The sequence below is a fragment of the Lonchura striata genome, chromosome 1, assembly GCF_046129695.1.
Source record: "Lonchura striata isolate bLonStr1 chromosome 1, bLonStr1.mat, whole genome shotgun sequence".
Lineage (NCBI taxonomy): Eukaryota > Metazoa > Chordata > Aves > Passeriformes > Estrildidae > Lonchura > Lonchura striata.
Genome location: NC_134603.1, coordinates 83,552,547 through 83,573,073, shown reverse-complemented (window position 1 = coordinate 83,573,073; position 20,527 = coordinate 83,552,547). Strand labels below are relative to the sequence as shown.

Below are 20,527 nucleotides of genomic sequence, written 5' to 3'. Positions count from 1 at the left end.
TGGACTCATCCGAAGGCAGGGGTGTCATCTGGCTAGCTGGGAGAACTGTTGTCATCCTAGCTGTATTATTTATGAACAATCATATTTATCTATCATCTGCAACAGAAAGCCCCTAATGAAATATATTAGATTTACAGGGAAAAGGCATACAGTGAACTACCCCCTAAATAGAAAGGATCCTGTACTTTAGGCATAATAAGACCCTCCTTCTTTGTGCTACCTAGGTCAGAGAGCAATTTACTGAGAGTACCCCTATATGAGGCTCTAGATAGAGAAAAGAAAGAGTTGAAACTGGAATTCCCAAAAGCAGGAGGAGACCAAAAATGGGAAGAGGATGAATGGCTGACAGAAAAGATCACAGCATATTATAGCCCGACCACTTGGGCTCAAGATGGGAGCAGGGGATATAGAACCCCAATTTATCTACTTAATTGACTATTAGTCAATTAATAAAGACTCCAGGCTGTAGTAGAAGTCATGTCAAATCATACTTCAGAAGCTTTATGACTATTGGCCAAACAGCACTCTCAAATGCGAGCCTTTGTATACCACAGCTGAATAGCACTGGACTACTTGTTAGCCGAACAAGGAGGGGTTTGTAGAAAATTTAATTAATCAAAATGCTGTGTAGAAATGAACAATTATGGGGAGGCTATGAACAACCTTGCTAGAGAGATTAAGAAAACAGCACATGTACCAGTCTAACAGTGGAATTCCATCCTCCAAGCTTCGTAGTAGGATGAATTGTTTAGAAGAGCAGCTCAGTAGAAGAAAATAGTTCTTAATATTATGTTCAATAGCTAGATTACTGATTTTACCCTGTTTAATACCGTGTTTTATCCAGTTAATCCACTCTGTTGTCCAAAGTATGCAAATAGCAACAACACCAATAAATCCTGAACTAGCAAAAGCGCCCAAGGCATCTAGAATAATGAAACTAAGAGAAGAAGATAGGAAAAATAGAGCCACAAAAACTTTAGCTAGGTTCAAAGACCAGATGAGTCAACTCAGAAATCATTATGAAATATACATAACACAGTTGTCATAGGATAACTACAAGGATGAGTTTTAACAGACACAGAAAACAAGTAGTCTTTTACCAATATTTTGCTTAAGAAGAAGCCATTGTAAACTTTAAGCTACCTCGTAATAAAACTAAAATCCTAAGATACAGTAAGATAGTATCCTAAGATAGTAAAATAAATTTAAAATCATAAAAATTTGAATAATTACATCAAATATTGTTAATTTAATAAATGTAGTTGCTAGATTTTATAAATGTTAGAAATTAATTCTGAAAATGTGCAATAAATGAACTAAGTGAAACTTGTCATAACAAGCAAAAATTAATAAATTAATATAAAAGGGGAGGGATTGTAATATGCAATACATGTTATAAAATAATTCATGCTAAATGACATTAAAAACCACAGCATTTTGTGTACTAAAACCAGTGTCAGGCAACAAGCAAGCTAAGTGATAGAAATTCAAAACACCAGAAAGACGCTGTCACCAGAGATGTATATTCCAAAGGATTTTTCATCTATAAGTATTTTCGATAGGCATCAGCAGCAGCAACAGACTAAGTGATAAAGATTCAAACACCAAGAAGACACTGTCTCCAGAAATGTAAATTCCAAGGGATGTCTCTTGTCTGACTAGACCCCAGCAGAAGGCATTCTAATAAGCATCATCAGAATTTTCAGCTAACAGGATTCCAGCAATTTTCCACAGTGATAATATGCTAAAAAAAACCCCTTACAAAGCCTGGGAGACTGTATAAAAATAGACCACTCGGAACTGACCCTTGGAGACCCATGGGAACTTTAGTACGATAGAGGTCAAATCCTAAGTCTCCCTGAAACTGAACGCCTGGCTCAGAATCGAATCGCTTGTGCCTCTTTTTTCGAAATTTATACATTGATCATCTAATAAATTTCTTTAATTATTAAATCAGAGCATTCATTTATAACAGGATGATACATGGATTTGGGAAAATATGGGAAGAAAGAGGTTTTATTAGCCTGCAGGGGAAAGACATTAGCTCATGAGAGCTTAATCTCTCACCTGAACTTACAAAAAAAAAAAAGTTAGCAATAATACACATAAAGGGGCACCAGGCAGGGTGCTCCGAGGAAGTAATAGGAAACCAACTGGCTGATGAAGAAGCTTGGAAAGCTGCATTGTTGCCAAAGATCTCTAACATCCTCCCTTTGCTTCCAGTGACTGTCCCGCTGCCAGAGAAACTGTCTTTTCCACCAGAGGAACTTGAAATAATTAAAAAGAGTGGGGCAGAGGAAAGATGAGATAATTGAGTTACAAGGGAGGTAAGCAGTGGATACCAAAAGCTCTGGCCTTACAGTTGTTAAAACAACTTCATGAAGGGAGTCATTGAGGCTCCCGAGGACTGGCAGAAGCCTTCCTCAAAATGTATGCTGCTGTGGGTCTTTTTACTCTGGCAAAGCAAGCTACTGAGGGTTGTTTGATTTGTGTTAAAACAAATAACAGAGTTACAAAGAAACTTGCCAGGGGAGGGAGGCCTTGGGCTGTATGTCCCTTCCAGAGATGCCTGGTGGAGTTGACTGAAATGCCCCAAGTGGCAAGATTGAAACATCTTCTGGTAATAGTATGTAAGTTAACAGGGTGGCCAGAAGAATTTCCATCTGTTTCAGCAACTAGAGGATCAGTTGTTAAAGTACTTTTGGAACAAATAATTCCAAGATATGGGATTGTGGAAGCAACAGACTAAGATAGGGGAACTCATTTTACGGGGAAAAAGTCTTCAAGGAGTTATGACTGCCTTAGGGATACAATGGAATCTCCACACACCCTGACACCCGCAGAGTTCCAGACAGGTTGAAAGGATGAATGGAGAAATAAACACCTGCTGAAGCTGTCAATAGAAATTAAGATGCCATGGGCACGGCTCTTGCCACTGGCTTGGGCAAGAATAAGGGCCAGACCCAGAGAAGATATTCAATTATTTCTCTTCAAATTGATGTTTGGAATTCCTTACCATTGTAATTCTCAGCCTAGTGCCAGGGTACAGATAAGTGATGTATATTTGAAACAGTATGTGGCCAAGATAATGTCTCTTGTGAAATCTCTTTGAGAGGAAGCTCAGGTGGCACAGACCCTGCATTTGGACTTTGCTGTTCACAACATCTAGCCAGCAGATTAGGTTCTAGTTAAGGAGTGGAAAGGAGCACCCCTGGTGGCCAAGTTGCATGGAACTTTCCAAGTGTTACTGATCACAGAAAGAGCTGTCAAGACAGCTAAACACGGGGGGACCCACCACACTCGGGTCAAGGTCTCTGAGGCCCTGGAGATTTGGACATCTCAACTGGAGGAGAAGGATGGGAAGCTGGGACTGACATTCTGCAGGAGTGGACTGGAGCAACAGCCAGTGCGTCGACACCAGGGGAAGGCCTGCATGCCTACCCACAGACTGCCTGCTGAAATAGTCTATGTGGGCATCCCTCCTCTCAGATCTCCAGTCACTGGGGGCCAATCCTCGCTATCGTTGTTTTCTGTATGTTAAGCTGTTTCTGTGCCTTCTTCCGCCACGTGTGGTGTGGAAGACAACATGAAAATGCAAATTAAGCTAAGAGATTAGATGACACCATTAGAATGTTTCTCTTAATAATCTTAGCCTTATATTGTCAGTTAGGTTGGGGCCAAAAAAATTTTATATAGGTTTCCCAAAATAGGTTGGGAAAATAATTTTTTTAACCTTAGAAGGTTAAGGGAATAAGAAGTAGCAAAAACCTTTAACCTTAGCAATTGTTGGGTCTGCGGAGGGCCAGGGGGATCTGAAAGCTGGCCATGGTGGCCAGCCCAGTCAAGCCTAAATGGTGGGTTAGCACCCTGAGTGAGGTCCATAATGAAACAGGATTTTGGGATGAAGAAGAAGTCCATGGTAGCTTCATTCTTCTGAAAGAGACATTTATTGTCGAAACAGAATAGGGAACATATATGTGGGAAAAAGCGCTTGTGACTTGGCTTTATCTTTGGGTTTAGATTATTGGACACCAATTGCTCTCCTTCTGATTGTTCCAGATATCAAGGCAAATGGAATCAAAGGCATGTTAAGCTCGCTAATGGTAGCTGGGTAAGGTGCTCCTTCCATAATTACATTGGAAAGGTGGTGGTCCAAATATGGAAAGGATGAGAATGGGATGTGTTTGCATGGTTATCTGGTGGACTATGGGTTAAACAAATGCTTTTTTTTCCTCTTATGTGCTGTAGCAACTCTAATCATTTTACCATGCATGCTCAGTACAACTTATTCAATATGTGATCAAAGGGATGCAGGTAATAGGCATGCCTACTGATCCAGAGATGGCTACAAAATGACAGCAATTGATATCACTGCAAATAGTTGCAAGACCAAAACAAAAAAGACCCAGGAACAGGAAATTAAGTCCATGATAACTAAAGTTTGTAAAGACAATTATTAAAAAAATAAAAGTGGAGGGATTGAGAGGAATAGCGGATTTGTCTTTCCAAACAAGCTGTAGGTCTGCTGGTAGATAAAACTAGCACTGAGAGATAAAAGAAACAATGGGAAGGATTCCATTGAGTGATGAATGGAAAAAGATATTTGCTTTTACAAATAAGCTTTAAGTTTGCTGATAAATGAAATTAGACATTGAAAGTTGAAAGAAACAATGGGGGAAAACCCTAAATTCTGTAGGAATTAAAATTAAAAGGAGGGTTATACATTAGTATGGAAGGGGCTAATAGCGGGCCTGTTAGCTAAAGAAGCGAGAAGAAGCTGAGAAGCAAGAAAGAGCTGATAAGGAGGTCTCTCCAAGGCTGTTACCAAGGAGACCAAGAGACAGAGGAACTGAAGAGAGATAAGCAGAGAACTTCACAGGTGGAGGAAGTATTTTTAGAAAGTTAGCTGAAGTCACTGTTACTTTTAGTCCCTGTTAGTTTTAGTTACTGTTAGCCACTGTTACTTTTCACCAACGGTGTTACGTTGATTTATTTTTGCCAGTAGTTGGGGTAGAAATATAAACAATCAGAAAGTGTATAAAAGGTCAGCCATTTTAGATAATAAAGAATTGCCATCTGAGACTGCTTGTGGTCTCTGCTTTGTGTCGCATTCACCTTGATAGCGACACGTTAGAGGGAAATCTTCAATATCAGGTGTGTCAGGAAGTCTGTACCTCTCAAGTACCTCAGCCAATGGGGAAAGAGAGAAGGGAAATGCAGCCGGGAAATTAGAATAAAAGAAGAGACTGCATCCTCCAAAAATTCGAGAGACCCCAGGGGAATGCCTCATGGCCTCTCCCTTTATTTGAATAAAGTAAAAGGACTTCTCTGTCTCCTTTTTGGACATAAACCTTTTATGTTTGTGGATTAATTTTCCTGACATCCCTAAAGGATCCATACCTCCTTTTCTCTTGTAACAACACAAGTCATTATTGTCCTGGGAGATGAAACTATATGAGAACCCCATGAGGGATGGATTTCTCTGATCCAATTCTGTGATCACAAGAAATTGTGAGAAAATATGTGCGCACACACACACACTTTCAGCCTTCTACTATGAATCACCGAGGTTTAGAGCTCCTGCAAGGCCCTACAAGGAGGGCAATTTTCATTGAAACACCGTTGGAGGATAGGATCTTTCAATTCTTTTCCTTCCTTTTCTTTCTCTCATGGAATTTTGTCCCATTTGTTGCTAAGAGAAAATAGCAACTAGTACTTAAGAGAGACAAAAGAAATGGCCAAGGTGGGAAAAGTGTGCAGCTGGCTACTCTTTATTTGAAGGGCTTACTCTGGGGAAGGGCAGAGATACTGTGAGATTCTGGCCAAGGGACTGGGGGGAGGGGAGTGGGTGGGGGGCGAGTGGGCGGGGTGAGGAAGTGGTGAGCGGCTTGGTTTAGCCCATTGCTTTCTCTAACTCAGTTGAGCTACTTACTGTGGGGAGAATTCACTGCCACCACAGTACCCAGCCTTGCACTGCTTCTTCCTTACTGCACGTGAGCCTTTGCTCTTAAGAACAGCCACTGAACTGGGAACTTATTAACACCTGATCAGATTGGAAAAAACCCTCACCATCTATTCAGGTGCCTCAGTGGAAAATCCACGACCCTGACCCCCTCCCTCTTCCAGGAGGGTGCATCTCTCTGGCTGTGTGTGGCAGTTGCTATGGCAAAGTCCAGAGGCCACTGCCCAGCTCCACAGCTGTCTGCCGCAGCCTCAGGCTTTTTTGCTACACTCTAACCCAGCACTCCACGTCCAGGCGTTTTCTGTTATATTTGTTTGCCATCCCAGGGCTGTGCTTGCTTCCGCTATCCCACCTGCCACTCCGAGGTTCCTGCTGCAGCCCATTTCACCATCCAGCCTGTCTTCCATTACCGCATGAGGGAAACGCAGCTGAACTTGCGCCACAGCATCCCCAGCAGCCACGAGGGAATCATTGCACCTGCCCTGCCTGGCTGGGAGCCGACAGTGCCCCTGCTGGCTGGGATAGCAACTACGCCATAGGGAAAGTGCCTGCAGCTGAGAGAAGGCTCTTATTGGCTCTCTGGTTGTTTGTTGTGCTGCCGTTGTGGTTTGCTTTGTTATACATACTAGTATCAAGAACTGCTATTCCTTTCCACATACCTCTGCCTGAAAGCCCCTTAATTTCAAAGTTATAATAATTCTAGAGGGAAGAGGGTCATACCCTTCAACCAAGGGAGGTTCCCTCCTTCCTTGGCAGAGACCTATCTTTCAAACCAAGACATGCTGCTGCAAAAACATAAAATGAATATTCAAAACTCATCTTATTAGCAAATAAGCTGGAAGTGAAACATACCAGTGAAAACTTTTGTTGCTGAATTAGGTAAGATTTTCTGGAATTCATTACAACATTTGCAAAATCAAAGGAAATAGTGTCCAAAAATTAAAAAAAAAAAAAAAAACAACCATTTTTTTCCCCTGTTCCAAAACCCAGTGAATTATGGAGTTAGGTAGATTACAGTGTCCCATTTCTCCTACAGCAGACAATAATAACTACCAGGATTCTAGTGAATTCCTCATTATCCAAAGCCTGAAATGCAGAACATATACTGAAACAACCTATGGCAAAACAAATACACTCTGAAGTACAAAATCTAAATAAGATAGGATAGCTGAGTCTGCAGGTCGAGAAATATGTACTGGTGTCTTTATTGGAGCTATGGTATCAGTTCTATTGACACCATAACCTTTAACTTCAGTTAATTATTATCTCTAGTTCTCTCATATGCAGAATACAGTAACATATTTAGTCCACAAATTCTTACATGAAAAGCAAATGGCCCAAAATTTTGCTATTTTAAAAGCTTTCAGGATTCAAGTATCTAAGGTTACTCTCTTGAGAGATAAAAGCCCCCTTAAGCAAGCAGCTCTTTTGTCAAGGAGTAAGCTGTTCCAGGGAGATAAATCAACTCCGAAAAGGGGGAGTCACTCAACAGTCACTCTCGGTTTGGCTTATAAAAGTTTGCGAATAAAGTTTGTTTTTTAACCTCCTAAGTATGTTGTTGCGTTTCTCCTGTGTGTCCTCCCGTCTGGGTCAATGTCTTAGGTTGGAAATGCAAGATGTGGCTGGGGGTGTGTATTCTCATCTGTTACACATGGGGCAGTTATCTTCTGTTAATTCAGCCACCTGTTAAAACCAAGTGCAGCAGTTTTCTTTATCTCTTCCACAACCAATCCTCCTCCAGAAAATATCTCCTGTTAATGTGCCATTGAATCTCACTGCATGACTGATAAAATTACATCACTGTATTGTAAGATGCTCTGCCCAGGGGGAGAAGCCAAGCATTCCTACCTGGATATAATCTGAGATTTGGAATACCACAGCCAGCCTTTTCCCACTGGATTCCCAGAGGAAGAACAGGTCCATCTATACCATCACCGTACCTTTAGAGAAAACTCAACCCTTCTACAGAATCTCTGCTTCAACAGAACCACATCTGTCACTCCAGGAGGACTGCAACCACCATTTAATTGGACTGCTACCAACACCCTGACCAACAGGGTGCCAAGTTGTATTCTGATCTGTCACTGTTGTTTGGTATTACTGGATTTTTTAAAAAAAAAAATCCTAATAAAGAACTGTTATTCCTACTCGTGTATCTTTGCTTGAGAGCCTCTTAATTTCAAAATCAGAATAATTTGGAGGGAGAGCGTTTGCATTTTCCATTTCAAGAGAGGCTCCTGCCTTCCTTAGCAAACATGTGTCTTTTCAAACTAAGACAGTAAAGTAGAACCTCAAGCCCCTTTGAAATAAACTCACCAAGTGAGAAATTGGGCCCACCATCAGTCCCATCCAGAAGTCTGACTATGCATCTTCTGCAAAAAGAACTTTGCAACCAATCCTTTCTGCAGGAGATTTACAGTTTGCAAGAACGTCTGTCAAAAATTTAGAACTAGGTGACATTGTATTTCCTCAGTCTGCCCACAGAGATACAGAAAGACACACAAAGAATGGGAAATGCTCAACAAGCAAGGTACAGAAAAAATAAAGCCTACTTCAGGATTTTAATTTTCAGAGTGTGTCTACACCACTCAACTGAACTGAATAATGGCTGCAACTCAGCCTTACCTTACATTAAAGGATTCAAAGGGCATAACATACTGGTTTAAGAGTTTCAAAAAGTAGTATAATACAAGGAATCTAAAACAGTTTAAACTAATGACAAAGGCTGAAGCTTTCCATTTTCTCTGAATTCCCTTTCATTGCATGGTATGAGTGATGGAGTATTTCATCTGAGAAACAAACTAAAAAGTGGTTGAGTAAAAGCAGACCACTAATGCATGAAGTGCGTCTTCTACTTGACTTCTCAGCAAAGGAAACATAAGAGATGAACTTGTAAAAATACAACCACAGAGTTTTGCATCCTGATGCACTGATTTAATTGAATGATCTTATGCATCCAAATCTGGAAATTAGGTTTAGCTAGAACACTGGAAAGAATCAAGTTATGAGGATTATATAAGGCATACACAGAACGGTGGGGAAAATAACTGATTTAAAACTTGTTTACAGCTGACCACTTGTAGTGAACCATTTGCACCTTATGGCTAAAGTTTGCCTTAAACAAGCTGTTTAAGCTAGTTTAACTATAGGAGAAACTTTGAACTAAAGGAGAAGCCGCTGTTAAGGAATGGATACTATAGAGGAAAGGTAGAGGGGTTTTTTGATACCAATTTCTCTCCACCAAAAGCCATTACCATACAGCTGCAAAACCCTGAAATTGGAACATTTGTTCAGAAAATTTTTCCAGGCACGTACACTCAAGCGCCCTGTTTGACACTGCGAGACTTCCAGAACCTTCCAGAAAGACTGTGCACATTCATAATTCTTCCTGGAGGAGATACTAGAGTGTTTACTAGAAGAAACAGGGTTATAAACTCCCCAGTTTTTGATATGTATGCTTGTTCCCATCTCCGATGGACTCACACTGCATATCACGACCATGGACCATGTCACTGAAGCCATGGGTGGTGACAGATCTCTCTTTTCCTCTTTCCTTTTCCTCTCTTAGGGTGATCATACACTTCAGAATGCCTACAGAACCCCTTCTCAAATCCATTAAGTCTTTTTCCAATTAAAGTTTCAAAGCAGTTCTAATAAATGTTGTTGTATCAGTTATTTAGTGTTGTTTTGCTTTAGTCCACCCCCAGGGATCCCTTTAACAATGAACTTGGCTGCCTTACCTCAGAGGTGGGTTGTGGTGTTGAATTTTAGTTAAATGGTATGCTCTGTCTCACCCCTCGAAATTTTATGGTTTATTCCAAGCCTGTAATCCTCCCCTGAAGTATCATGTGTCTGTAATCCCATTGACCCAAACCTTGTCCAGCTCTCTCTCTCAGCCGTCTCTCTTGACCAGTACTTTCCTGGCCCCGCCCCTCCCTCAGAAACCATGCTTTTTCCCGGGGGTAGGACCCCCAATAAACCCTCATCTAATTAGCACCCTCAGAAGCCATACGGAGTCTCCTTGCCTGCCTGCTGCTACCAGCGAACTCACAGCTTGGGGGCTCTCCCCAAATGCACCCAGCAACAGTGGGTTACATTATCTTAAACAGCATTTCTAAATAGTTTTCACAACACAAGTAACACATGAATTTAGCTCACATATATTCGATAATTTGAGATTAATATTCTCACATCTATTTGAGAATATATCATACATTACATATACAATATTTATACATGATGTAGAATATATATATAACATATATTTGAGAAAATACTAACCTTCAGCTTGTGAAGCTGGTGACCGTGCCCATTTCTTGATGCAATTCAGGTGGAATACATGGTAACAATTCTGACAGCTCCACACTGGGGCTACTATTCGGACCACCTCACAGCATACCATGCACTCATACTTCTCTGTGGTCAGCTGTTCAATCAATGACCCTGCAAATAAAATATATTACTTGTACATAAAAGAACAGCTAGCTGTGAAATGAAACTCTAAATCCAAAGATTTCATTTAAATTACAGTGAAACTTATTTTAGCTCTGTGGCTATAAATAAGGCATTAGTTTACACGTGGAAGATTCCAGTTTGTTACTTGCTATGCATTTTTTTTAGCTTCAGAGCAGGAAGAAGGACTATAAGATTCTTATTAAAGTGGCAATGCAAATTCCACTTTCACAAATAGCAATTATTCTGATCTTATTAATTAATGCCACTTTTAAGAAAGTTTAAGATTTTTGTCACCACTTTATATAGGAAATTCATCTTTGCATACACTTTAAACCAAAAAGATGAATACTCTTAAATACAGAAATCTCTGCCAAAATTACATTTAATTTCTATCCTTAAGTATTCCCAGGAGATGATACAACAAATATTAATATCAAAGGACCTGGATTATGGGAATAAACCCTTTATAAAATGAGTGCTTTAGGAGTAGAACTAGTGGGAACAACAGTCAAAGTACAGGGTCTTTGAGCCATGTGAACAAATGTGAAAAAGTACTTTGAAAATAAAGCAAGAACCTCACATTAACGTCAAAACAGCCTAATGTGCAACCGTAAGAAAAGCATGACATAAAGCTTCATTTCTGTCTGATTACTTCCTCACTCATCAAGGTAAGACTACCAAATACACCTTAGAAATGTCCATAGGATTTTAAAATATATTAACTATAAGTGTACAGTGTAAAAATGTAGCATTTTAAGATTGTGCCAATACAAGTATCGGAGACTGAAATGTTATGGTTTATAGCTTAAACATTTCTATGAAAGGACTTTTGCCTATTATAGCATATTGTGTAACAAAAACTGCATGGAAGACCACTGCACCCTAAATGAGGTCTCTGGGCTGAGGCTCTCAACTGTGAGTTAAACTGCCTAAGGGAAAGTGATAAAGCATCTTTATCACTTTAATGGATAAAGTTATGATGGAAACGATGGATAAGACTGGAAGAGCATGCACCCATGGCAGGGATGTCCAGAAGCTCTGGGGTAGAGGCTATAGCCCCAGGTTTATCTGCTGCCAGACTTGCACAGACCCTGACACCAAACCAAAGAGGAAATGAGGAAGTTCTTTTCAATGTGTGGCATAGCCTCTAGTCAGAAGCAGGGAGGGAACACTCATCCAACTGCTGTGTAGACTTGCCCAGCTGCAGGGTTCTCCACCCTGGGAAAACCACATCTACTGGACATCCATGTGAGGGACAGCAGACAGGGTGTCATGGCCTATCAAAGGCCCACTCCAAGGGGTGCACAGACCTGCACCAGAGAACGCTGCATGTAATGCAACAGACCCACAGTCCTGCAGGCGACTGTCAAACCTGCCCCCCTCAGGGGAGGCACCTGGACGCTCCCACCTGGCCCATAATTAAGCCATTAGATTCTACACTTTTCAGAAGAGGACCGTCACCACCAAGAAGACCAGAGGGAGGGGAACAACAAGACATCACTGGAACCCATGGAGGGATGATATGTTTCTATTTAATCTCTCTTTGTCACTCTCCCTGTTCCCTCTCCTCCTAGCCCCCTTTTTCTATTTCTTTCTTTTTTTTCTCTTTCTTTCTCTTTGCCCCTTTTACTATTTAATAAAATATATCTTTTTTTGGTATTGACATCAACCTTGTTTGTGTTTTAATCTCATTTTTGCAAACATTTGAACCCAAGTACATTCAGCTTTATTCACAGAGAATTCTCTTTGCTCCTCTGTGATTAGACACCGGATCACAACAACAAGTAAAGTTCAAATTAATAATGAAGGAAATAAGAAAGGAAAATAATAGAAAAAAAATTACTGTCAATTCAAAATGTGCTTGTACTACATCTGACTGCAAGCAAGCCCATGGCTTGCAAGCGTTAACATTGTTTGTCCTCCTCAATACGATTTTCAAATTTGTTTTCTAGCCCTCCTGCATCAAGCGCCACAACATTTAGGATTACCAGCAATTTCTACTTGTCATCACATAATTATTATCTGCCATAAAGGAAGATTCTCATGTAAAACATACTTCTTCTCTCCAGAAGACTAAAGCTATACCACCATACTCAGAAACTGTATGGTATACATAGTTAAAAACCCACAATCCTAGTTCCCTGAAAACAGTGGCAGACAGTGTTTCCAAAAGAGCTCCCAAACAAGCATGCAAATAAACTACTATTTTGAAGGGGGAAGATCCTTAAGTTCTCTGGAAAAGACTATTACTTATCTTTCTGCCTATTGGATGTGATGTTTCTCATTTAATAACAATGCTGGGAAAAAGACTGAGGTGCCTTCAATTTTATGATTCAAACAGAACTCAGGTGCATGACAGTTATTTAGGTTAGAGAGGAACAAGGAAGATCTTGATCCTCCCAAGAGAAGAAAGTTTCTAACTAGATGTATCTTATGCTTCTTGATTACACTATTCCTTTCTCAAATGTGAAATAGAAGACACTGAGAAGTAAAGTCTTCAATAGATTTGATATCACAGTTAAGATAATTGGAACTAGTCTACCCTATCATTCTGTGCAGCAGAAGGTAAGGTTGAGATGTTTTGTAAAATACCAAATAAATATAATTCTTGGTGTTTCTCCTTATTGCTTCTGAACATTTAAGCCTCTTAACACTTAGTGCTTAAGCTTATGCAAAACAGTAAGAATAAGCTACCTAAGTTGTTGTCGAAACAGAAACCAGTATCATACCCCTGAAGATTTTGAGCCGATTTCCACCTAATGTTTTCAGTCACTGATGGTATGAGCCAGCATAAAATTCATTCAGAGAGCCAAAAACTGTGGGTCTGGTTTACAGTGTCAACAGCAAAAGTTTCTACTACCAAACTTCCAAAAATACTATCCAGATATTGCCTCTATTTCAAATTACTTTTTGAGGTGATGCCTGATGCTTTTTGTCTTTTTTCTTCTATATATTCCCTGTATTCTTCACACACATATTTGGAGATCTGTAGCCTATTATTGCATTTATAGGTAGTTTTCCCCAGTACTTTTCCCTGACCTGAGAGGCAGAAAGACAAAACACATTCCAAGACCTCTATGCTATCTTTGTTCTCCTTCAAAACCAAGCTTGAAAAACAGCTCTTCGAGACACATTTTCATCAACAAGCTTCAGTCCAATCTGAAGGGGGAAGATTTAGAAGGGTTTCAAACTGTGGGGGAATAGCATCATCACTTATGCTCCTAATTGGTGATTTTTGCCAATCATGCAAATTTACTAAACTTATAAAACCCTATGCACCTGGGGGGTGGAGGGAGGTTTGTGGACATTTTCCATATTTGCCCCTGGAGGTTGTCACTAAAGACCAACTTTTATATTATCTCCTATACTAGTATTATCTTGAAAGTGTGTGTTGTTTCATTTATAGGTTCTTTAAGACATCAAAGGTGCAGCAAAAAGCACATAAAAATCAGTTCTGAGTAGAATACTGTTTCTGTCTGGCATTTTCCTACTTCTGCATAAATCATGAAAAGACCTATTCTCCAAAAGTCAGTTTCAACATTATCCTTCTCAAGTCACATTACTCAGAATGCTCAGAATTTTAATCCCACAACATACATGTTTTAAAATGGTAGCTGACTAGGTCATCGTAGCAAAAATAGAAAAAACTATAAACAAAACTATAAACAAAATCTGTCCTTCTCTAGTAAACTTACAGAGTATGTTCCCACTGGGATACCATGCATCTACATGTACTTCTACCCTCTGATCCCAATACCAATTTAATGTGAAATAATAAACTTCTTCAGCTACTCAAGGCAGGAGCTGAAGCAAAGACTGCTTAAATTAGTGAAGATGATATCTTTCATATGGGAGTCCAGGACAGTCTCAAAAACTTACCTGTATGAGTTTCTTTGTTTTTTGGTACATCACTTTGCTTTTTCCAGTACTGGGTCCAGCTGAAATGAAGTGCAGGTACTTGATCTCCCTTTAGCAAGAACTTTCTTCCACTGAACCCAAGAGACTCAGACAACTGATGTCTGATTTCACCGGTCAAGTTTTCATCATTTTTGTGAGCAATGAGTTCTTTCTTCCTTTCATTTTTATCTTTTGGAGTATATGCAACAGAAGACTTCTTACCTACTTTTGTATTTTTACTGCGGTGAGAATCATGTCTTTTCTGACACTCCTTTTCTACTGGGGGTTTATTCCACACAGGCTTCCGGGGATATCTTTTGTTTACATTATTGTAGCCTTTTTGCTCATCCCCACTTCCAAAAGGTGCATCACAGAATGCCTTTCCAACGGATGATTCTGAAGAGTCAGACTGCGTCAAATCCAAAGACGGAAATTTTTCAAACAGCTCTACTTTCTGTTTAGAGCTCACTCGCTTTTCACCATCATGTACCTGCTTTCCTTTTTCCCTGATACCTCTCCCAGACATATGCATCAGATGTGTTTTCTTCGGCTTTGCCCCTCTGCTATCCACATTAGGTACTTCCCTGTCACTCTCTGAAGAGAGAATATCACTGTATCCTCTATGAGGTGCTCTTCTACCAGGTACTAGTGCAGCATCTGAAATTCCCAGACCTGCAGCAGCATCCGTAGTACTTTGCCTTGTCTTATTTCTAGCACATGTGCCATCATTTCTTAATCTGTGCAATCTCTGGCTTTGCAAGCTGCGATTCTTCAGACTTTTACTGGTACCAAAATATTGGTGGAAATCTTCAGAATTCCCATACTGACTTTCTAGACTACAAAAGCCATGATGCTTTGTGGAAGAGCTTTCATAATCTGTACCTCTTTCAGAATACAGACTAGGAATTGGTATATTACTTCTATTCTGATCACTGTTAGAGTCTTTCCTGTCTTTATTTACCCAGTTTATATCTGTAGGTTGTCCTTCTCCAGGAATGGAATCAGCAGCACCAGGACTGAAATTCAATGTACCTAAAAAATAAATAAATATAACTTTATAAAACTTAAAACAGTATATACTTCTTTTCAACGAAATTACTATGCATGCAAAGGTCCAGAAGTTCCATCAATCCCACACTTGACAGAACAACTGCAAACAAGAGTCCAGAAACAAGAACTGAATCATACAATGCTTTGTAGGAGCCTTCTTGTCTCATCATCTTTACAGAACTGTGAATACACAGAATTAAGAATATAAAAAGATGAAAGAAAAACTTTTGAAGCAGCACAAGATATGCAAGTGCGATAATCAGTGTTTAACATCTAAAGTTTTTCCTAGCATGTTTACATAAATATAAGAACCTGAGAAAAGAAGTATTTTTAATACAATGGCTACATCTGAGATTTGAATATTATACAAAACTTTGAATATAAATTAAAAGTAGTAGTAGTAAATCCTTGCATCAACTCTGACTACTGACTATACTGTTCTAGAGACAGACATATTAAACAACACAGGGCAGCTGTGCAAAATTATTTTTCTGAGGCCATCAACATGAACCATGCTTCTACTTCAGCAGTCTTCTGTCATTTCTATATCTCTAGATAAAAGAGAAATTCTATGTCCCTCAATTTCCTGTAACATTGTGCCAGTAGTGTCTGCCTGCAACAGAAATTATTAGTGAGTATCAAGGATAGTTTAATTGGCTGTGGCAGATAGGTTAAATTTTACACAGTAATGTAAAAAAACAGAAGTTAATAAAATCTCATGGAGATCTCATGGATCTCACTTTACTGGTTGGGTAGGTTACCTCATATGGTAGGACAGATCACAGTTTGTTCCTGGTTCATAACAATTAAAAGAGATAATCAAACACTTAGGCCATGACTTAGATCAAAAGACTCTCCGAAATGCTAATAGAATCTAGGCTCCTGAACTACCTACTATTTTTTCAAAAAATATTGTGGAAATTAACATTTTGAAGAGAAGAATAAACCAAAACATTTCAAGGTGCTAACATGCTTTTTTTTCCTCAGTGAATTTAATTTGCTTTCAAATGAAAAAAGGTTTCTTCAAAACCTCTAGGAATGGTCACAGTTGCAATGTGAAGCTGGCAGCCAAAGGAAAAAACTGTAACATACAACTTTATGGAAGTGAAGATTTAACCTTAATAAAAATTAAGATTTTAAAATTTCAAGATGTTTTAACCACATTGCCTAATTCATACTTCTGCTTTTAAAGAGCAGTTGAAATTACTTTGGGGATTTTTGTCTTTGCAAAAACGACATTATATATTATTTCTATAATATATATAATTTAATATTATCTATATTCACTATATCCATATATATTAACATTACAATGTTACATTACAAGATAGTATATGTAATTAATATAGTATATTATATAGTATTATATGCACCCTATACAGTATTACATGTTATAAATAAACTAGATACAATTGGCAAATACAAATAGTTTGGGGTTTTTCAAGCTGAAATACTAACCTGATTTTGAGACAATAGAATGAAAAAACCAGACAGAAGTCTGGTCTTCAAAACAGCTCAAGCCTGAATTAAGAATCAGCAAAAAAGCAAAAGTAGCACAGGCAAAAAAAGTAGAGACACAGAGGCTGATCTTTTCTTCCCAGTACCTAGTGCCAGCACATGTGGGAGTAGTCCAAAGCTGTGACCCCCCCCAGAGAGAAAAGGAGGAGGGGCAGGGAGGTGTTCAGATGCAACATGGGGGGACATTTCTTTGCCAAGAGCATGGTCATGTTATGAATGAGGTCCCATATGTCTAATTTAATATATCACAAACTTAAAATTTAGCAGCAGTTTTCATTGAGGTAAAATAATTCAATCAACTATAATTCAGTAGTTACAAAAATAAATTTGGCAGTGGTTTGGATAAAGCATAAGCAAAAACCGATTGATCGGGGTACATGGAGGGCTTCCCACCCTAACTCACGTACAAAAGGCAAAAGGATCCAAATACAACTTATATACTGTGTACTAATACATATTCATTATTAGTTTCCCATAAATCTCCTCTTATTTCCAATTCTTGAAATCTACGTCATTCTACTGCACAGTGCATGCTCCCATTGTTGCTATGGGGTCTTCTGATCTCTTTGGGGGGTCTTCTTGGAGGAAGGCCGAAGGTCTTCCTCACATGCCCTCTGCATAACCTGGCAGGTGGTGCATGTGCATTAAACTTAGTGTTATATATGTAAGCACTATGTCCCAATTAAGCCTTATTTATTTCATAGATAAGACCACTATTTTAGACTCCCTGTTTGGAATGGTCCCAACTTTATTCATATTCAAGGTCGATCCTGCTCTGGGAGTTGTCTTAACTTCAGTTGGTGCCAATTTTGGTTTGGGAGTCAGTTCCCAACTTCTCCCAATTATCTCTTGGGAGTTTTTCATCCTCAAGGCCATTTTCTAGTATTGGATATTCTGCTTATTCCATCCTTACATTCTATATCCATTTTCTCACAAGAATCATCTGTAAGGGAACCCTCCTGCTCTTTAATACTGATCACATATACTTTTTCTTATTATTTTCCCAAATTATTAATATAATTACAATTTTATTAGCACGAATCACATCCATTTATCACAGTCAAAACCTTTAACAGGCTTTCCAGAAGGGTAGTTAATACCCCATGTCTGTCAGTGTCCAAGAGGCAACTGGACAACACTCTCAATATGCTTTAACTTTTAGTCAGTCCTGAAGTGGTCAGGTCTGGATTCAATGATCATTGTAGGTCCCTTCCAGTTGAATTATTCTATCATTAGGACTGCAGAACCCTAGTAGGTACCAGCATTAGGCTTATACATATGAAAGAATCTGGACTGAAAGCATCTTCCCGAGAAACATTCTATTTTTCTCAGCATATGTATCCTGTGCAAAGAATTGCAAATGTGAAGTTGTCCATTTTATTTTATACAGCTACACTTACTTCCAGTTTTCCCAGTGTTAAGCCAGTTTCTTTCCTATCACTAATAAAGAGCAGTACATTTGTAAACTATGCACTATAATGTTAATGGCAGTCACTCAGTATAGACTACTTAAGTTTCACACATTCTGATCTGAAAACAGAATGCAATCCTACAATTACACGCAAACCTTATTTGAAACAATCAGTTTTATTAGCTGTTTTAATTTTTCTTTTGTATACTCTAAAGTCTGATGGATAGATAAAGTTTAATAAAAACAGATTTTGCAGAACCCACAGAGCTTGCCTCTAAAAAGCATATTCTAAAGACCACTGTTTCTTTGGTTATGAGATGTGGTATGTAAAACGAATGAAGGAATTAGTCAGATTGACCTTTGAGCATGGCCTCCAAGAAGTCTAACCAGGATTTGAAATGTAACTGTGGAAGTAATATTTTGAGAGCACTTTTCAAATAATCTGTTAAGTCTGCAGAAAAAAATGAGAAGGGATTCAAATATTTAAAAGCATCTCCAAAATATGAATAATTCATTATAACTTTTTACATCAATAAGATTCCTATTCTTGCTGTCAGCTTCTACATAATGAAGAAAATTCCAGAGTGGTGAATTCTACTAAAACTGATTTCTGTCTGTAAAGACAAGAAACTGCAAACTAAAAGTACAAGTGTAATAATAAGTAGCTGACACTGGTTGAAATTGTCTCTGCCATGCTTATACATACATACACAAAAATTCATAGTAAAAGGGATGCCCCAAAGCTAAAGTCCAGCCTGTATTTCTACAAAATAAACACAGGATATCATAGTACCCTTAGAAAAAACTTCTGTATTGTCTCACCCCTATGCCTGAGAATATCAGGGAACAGATGCTCCTAGCACTTATGCTTAAGGCACATGGAGGACAGGGAGGTGATTTGAGACAGTCAGCACAGCTTTACCAAGGACAAGTCCCACCTGACCAACATAGTGGTTTTCTATGATGGAGTGACTGCATAAGTGGACAAGGGAAGGGCTGCAGATATCATTTATCTGGACTTTTGTAAAGACTTTGATATGGTCTCCCCCAACATCCTACTCTCTCAATCAGAGAGATCAACGTACTATTAGACAGATAAAAAACTGGCTAGATAGTAACATCCAGAGAGTAGTGGTCAACGGCTCAGAGTCCTGATGGACTTCAGCAACAAGTGATGTCCCTCAGGGGTCTGTATTGCAACCACTGTTGTTTAATAACCTCATTAATTATAGTCAAAGAGATACATTGCACCCTCAGCAAATTTGCGGATGCCATCAAACTAAGTGGTGCAATTGACACAGCTTAAGAATGGAATGCCATCCTGAAGGACCTGGACAAGCTCAAGAAGTGGGCCCACAGGAATCTCATCAGGTTAAACAAGACCAAGGGCAAAGTGTTGCACCTGGGTCAGGGTAACCCCCAGTATCAAGAATGTCTGAGAAGACTTGGTGAGTGACAGACAGACATGACCTGACAGCATGTGTTCACAGCCCAGAAGACCAACTGCACCCTGGGCCACATCAAAAGAAGTGTGGCCAGCAGGTCACATAAATTGATTCATCCCCTCTATTCTGCTTTGAGTACTCCACACTTGGAGCGCTGCATCTAGCAATACAGTCCCCAGCACAAGGAGGACATCAACTTGTTGCTTTGAAGCAAATCTGGAAGAGGCCACCAAGATGGCTGGAAGGATGGAGCATATCTCCTGTGAGGAAAGGCTAAGAACATTGGATTTGTTCAACCTGGAGAAGAGGCTCCAAGGTGACCTAACTGCAACTTTCCAGTACCTGAAGGGAGCCCACAAAAAAAAATAAAAAATGGACAGAGACATTTTAGGAAGGCATGTAGGGACAGGACAAGGGGGTCTGGCTTCAAACAGGAAGAAGAGAGATTTAGGTTAGATATAAAGAAGAAAATCTTTACTGTGACAGTAGTAAGGCACTGGATCAGGTTGCCCAAAGCAGCGGTCCCATCCTTGTAAGTGTTCAAGTCCGCACTAGATGGGGCTTTGAATAAGCAGGTCTTGTGGAAGATGTCCCTGCCCATCACAAGGGGGTTGAAACTAAATTACTTTTAAGGTCCCTTCTAGCCCAAGCCAATCTATGATTCTACAATTTTAACATCCCTAGGAACTTGGGTTAGAATTAGAATGTAGCATATGAAAACAATATGGCTTCAAGCATTAAACCCCTTCAGCACTAACTGCTAACAGAGACACAATGTCCTGGCAAAGA

At 39.4% G+C, this 20,527-nt stretch overlaps 1 protein-coding gene across 1 annotated transcript in view; it reads right to left on the bottom strand.

The window, feature by feature from the left end:
- Positions 1–20,527, bottom strand: part of NFX1 (nuclear transcription factor, X-box binding 1) — a 95,286-nt gene that overhangs the window by 69,549 nt on the left and 5,210 nt on the right. The window contains exons 2-3 of the mRNA XM_021540509.2: positions 14,297–15,346; positions 10,244–10,405 (exon numbers count right to left, since the gene is read on the bottom strand). Of these exons, the coding sequence (XP_021396184.2) occupies positions 10,244–10,405; positions 14,297–15,346 (1,212 nt within the window). The remainder of the gene's footprint in view (positions 1–10,243; positions 10,406–14,296; positions 15,347–20,527) is intronic.